At 31.3% G+C, this 4,540-nt stretch overlaps 1 protein-coding gene across 1 annotated transcript; it reads right to left on the reverse strand.

Moving 5' to 3' along the window:
* Positions 1-373: 373 nt before the first annotated feature.
* On the reverse strand, positions 374-2,004 carry LOC101515752 (uncharacterized). The gene is made up of 3 exons (XM_004495349.4): positions 1,437-2,004; positions 1,120-1,312; positions 374-1,029 (listed from the first exon to the last, which is right to left on the reverse strand). The coding sequence occupies exons 1-3, from the start codon at positions 1,866-1,868 to the stop codon at positions 476-478; spliced, it is 1,179 nt and encodes a 392-aa protein (XP_004495406.1). The 5' UTR covers positions 1,869-2,004; the 3' UTR covers positions 374-475.
* Between the last annotated feature and the right edge of the window lie 2,536 nt (positions 2,005-4,540).

Consider the following 4,540-nt stretch of genomic DNA (forward strand, 5'->3'; position numbering starts at 1 on the left):
TTTGAGAATTTGTATCTTAAAATAAAATTTTGTTTTAAATTTCTCAATGTTTAAAAAATATTTTACTAAATTTCTTAATGTTTAAAACACATATACTATAATAATAATGGTGGAGAAAAAAGTTATTGAAGTATGCATTCTTGTTATCTCATGTGCTTACTGCTTAGCACTTGACTAGTTCTATTTTTCTCTTTGTTTTCGCTTTTTCAAACCATAGAATAAACACAGACTAGTGCTTTCTACTTTGTTTTTTTTTCTCTTCAAATATTTACTCTTTTTTCAGCTATTTTATTACAACGAGTGGTAATGTTTATAGTTACTTCTTACAGAATCCCTTTGTTGCAGAGCAAAAATAAAAGGCGAAAAACAAAGAGAAATCTGAAAGAGTAAACATTAAAAAAAGATTAAAGAAAAAGGCTTTTGATTTTAATTTTTTTTTTAATTAACGTTTCGAAAAAAAGTGCAAAATTTTCTTCTATTGTTTGTCTTTGAGAAGAGAGGCTAATCCGGTCACCACCTTCGCGCCTCTCTCAACACTCTTCACTTTCACCGCCGGCAATTGCCACGTTGGCGTAGCCACCGTCGGCAAGCTTTTCTCACCCCCAGAAGCAGTTTCCGAATCCGGCAAAGATATTTTATCGCCGAAGATCAGTTCAAAATCACCACAATCACTCTCTGCGGAAGCACTATCACCGTCGCTCAGATCCTCCGTAAACTCACGCACGGCAGATGTCGGCGACGGAGTCGCTCTGGTGCAGGAGGTGGAGATCCACTTGGCTAACATGTACTCCGCCTTCCTCCACGGCGGAACGTGCATTCCTTTCTTTTTCAAACTCTGCTTCGCCGCCTCCGATACAACGGCAACGATCTGACAGAGGCGATCCGATTTCCCAACGAAAATGTAAGGAAGAAACTGAAGGATCGTTTTGAACGCTCCCGTCGATCGAGCAATCTCGAACTCCGATCGAAAATCGATATCAATTATGAACCTCTCACCTTCCACTACCACATCGATGTATTCATATTCACCTGAATCAAAATCACAACATTCAATTTTCATTTTCCAATTAAAAAATCTCCAGTAGCATTTTAAAAAAGAAATAGGGAAACAAAATGTACCAGCGGGGTAAGTTAACGTTTTATCCCATTTTGATTTGCATATGGAAGAATCGTAACCTAGAGATGAAAGGTTTTCTGTAACGACCTTTCTCAATTCGTCTTTTCGTTTGTAGAACTTGCTGTTTTTGTCAACTATTTTCGACGTGTCAGCTAAGAGGTTTCTCTCCGCAACACTAGCACAAGGAATCAAACTCTGCAAAAATGTAATTAAACACCGAATTTAAATGTTAAATGTTAAATGAAGATGCAAAATCTTAAACTAGCTAGGTAAACTTGGATTGTTGAGATTTGTGAATATTTAGTTAATTTTTTTTTACCTTGAGAGCGTCACCGGCATCGTTAAATGAACCGGAAGTGATTGATTCACCGAAGAAATCGAGTTCATCGTCGGAGATATCGTTACTGTTGCCGTTAAAGCAGTTGCAGCTATTTCGAGTGAATTTCGTTGCCGTTTGGTGTTTGTCGTTGCTCTCTTCAATGAAACTCTGCACCATTTTGGCTAAGCAAACGGAGCTCGGTTCGAACTCTTGAGTGAATCTATCGCCGGGAAGTGGAGCATCGCCGGCGATAGGTTTCTCTGAAAAGGTTGAGGAAGTCTTTAACACGCTCGTAAATTGCCGGTCGAACACGAACAGCTTTTTCAGCCGCGATTTCAACACAGGCTTAACGGCGTCGTTTCGAACTACCGTTGTCATTTGCTTTAGCTTTTCTGAATCGATGTCGATCGGTTGGATCTTCATCGGAGGCATGGATTTACAACAACAAAAAAAAAAAAAGGAAAATACACGCAAGAACAAAATTCTCTGTAAATCTTCGTTCAAGCAACTCTACTCTATCGTCTGTTATCCATTTTTAGAGGGGAAATAAAAAAGTATGATACAACTTCTAAACTAGGCGAGTTGAGAAGAAAGAGGTGAAAAATGTTTGGAGATAAGTGTTTTCATGGAACACGTGACGGCGATGATTGGCGAGACGTGCATTGTTCATAGAAAATGAAGAGATGTTCGCCGGGATGTTCATTTCACCGGCGAGTTTAAATCGCCGGCGTTGTGTGACGGTTGAGGTGGAAGAGAAGCTTGTAGAGTTTTATCTGTTAATTTTGATTTTAATTTAAGTTTTTCTCTCTTTTAGCGTTTTGGATTAGGTGTGAATGTGGGGGAGGATTGGTATTTATAGTGAAGATTCAGAGATGATGACGTGGAGTATAGATGACAAGTAGGATCCTACATGGCATGTATGATTTTGGTACCCAAAAGGCAATCACGGAGCATTTAGGTTTGTGACGCGTGTAGAAGATGATTATCGTGCGATGTACGCTTTTGGGTTTTTCGTTGGTGTTGAATTGACGGTGATGCCCTTTGTACTACGTGGAATATCGGGTAGATGCCCCTCGAGTTGTGGATTATACTTGGGTTGTCGAAAACCACTCCCATTCTGCAGACTGATCGTGGCGATTGTGCATTTCGTGACTCTTTTCTATTTTCAAAATGAATTGTTCTTTTTTATGTTTTAAAAATTGTAACTAGTGATGTGAAAGTGATATTAGAGATTGAGGTTTCTTGTGGTGTACGAAGACCATGGATATTTGCAATTGCATTAGGAGGTAGGGGAAATTGTACTTCTTTTACCTAGAATTATAAAAAAAAAATGACACGTAATGCATTTCCTTGTTCTTAGAAATGCTTGCAAATTATGTGGACAAGAGGAGTTTGGTTCAAAAATTCTTCAAAAATATTAAATGTTCTACCGCGATGTATTTACAACACATTATATTTATATTGAGTGAATACCGATTTAATATTCAAAATTGCACAAAGAAAATTGAGACTTTCAATTTAGGTAATCACAAAAGATTCCCTTATATTGAACTACCTAACCTTTTTTTTAATAATTATTCTCAAGTGTACTGAGGTGTTACCTTAAGTGAAATAAATAAATACGTAATAATATAAAATAATTAAAATCAATAAAAATAAATAAAAACTATAGAGATTGCATAGAATTGTATCTAACATTGAGATAATAATTTTGATTGTAATTGAATAATTTATCCAATTTAAACAACATTCATATTCATTCATCTTTCAAATTTTCACATTACTCATCTCCGATTCATGTTTTCAACCTATCATGTTTAAACTTCAATGTTAGTATTGAGTCAATTAATTATTTCATATATGCAATTATTTATGTATAATTTTTTGCATTGATCGTTATGTTGTTTGTTTATAGATATTGTATATTTTTATCTATAATCTATTAAGGTATTGTTTGATAATGATAATCAACTAGCTTATAACTTAGTAAATTAGTTTATAAGCTTATTAGATTAAATGAGATGTGTTTGGTAAAAAAATTTACTTACTAACTTATAATTTAATCTTAGACGCAATTTCAAGTAACATTGAATTTATAACTTATATATTTTTACATTTTTTTCTATTTATAATTTTATTATTTTATTTTTATATTTATATGTAAAACGTAACTGTCTCGGTAACTTACTCTCTTAATTCTTTCGGCCAAAAGAAAAATTCACAATAATTTTTTTGTTTAACTTTCATGCATTACAAGAATTTATGTGATATAACACAAAATTGACGAACATGCATTGTCCTTTATATTTTTAATTTTTTTTAATATATTTTATAAATCTATTTAAAATAAAATAACCGTGTACTTTTTTTATTAAAAAAATAAATAAATATGTACTTTTGTATCATTTTATAATTACAAAAACTAAATTTATCAGACATTTTTATTTTAATCAATTAATTTTTCTATTATAAATTATCAGATAATTTTTAACTATCAATTAGATTATAGCTTACTTTTACCAAATAGAACCTAAAGATTAAAATAAATTATTCTTGCGTGATACACACTCTCATGTTTTTTCAATTTTTTATTGCACTAAAATGTTTTTAAATTTGTTTCGTTAAAATTAATCAAGTGATTTTTTTGTTGTATTATCTTTGTTTAGTTGTTTTTTAAATTTTGTATATCACACAATTAATTGATCCCTTATCAATATTATATATACAATGTATTAAAATTATCTAATGTAGAGATTTAAAAATGATCATCTTAATCGTACTTGTATTAGAATTGAAATGAACGTGGAAGATAAAATGCCTAACATATATAGACTATGTCGATTATCCAATCACAATCCAAATTATTATCACAAAGTTAAGGATAACTTCATTAATCTCTATAAATTTTTTATTTTTTTTTTTACTGATTTGAATCATTTTTATATTATTATAAGTTAATAATTAATATTTTTTATTATTTATCTATTAAATTTTGTTTTTTAATCATTTAATATAAAAAATGATATATATATATATATATATATATATATATATATATATATATATATATATATATATATATATACACACACATAAAAAATATT

This window comes from Cicer arietinum, chromosome 4 (assembly GCF_000331145.2).
Source record: "Cicer arietinum cultivar CDC Frontier isolate Library 1 chromosome 4, Cicar.CDCFrontier_v2.0, whole genome shotgun sequence".
NCBI classification, from domain to species: domain Eukaryota; kingdom Viridiplantae; phylum Streptophyta; class Magnoliopsida; order Fabales; family Fabaceae; genus Cicer; species Cicer arietinum.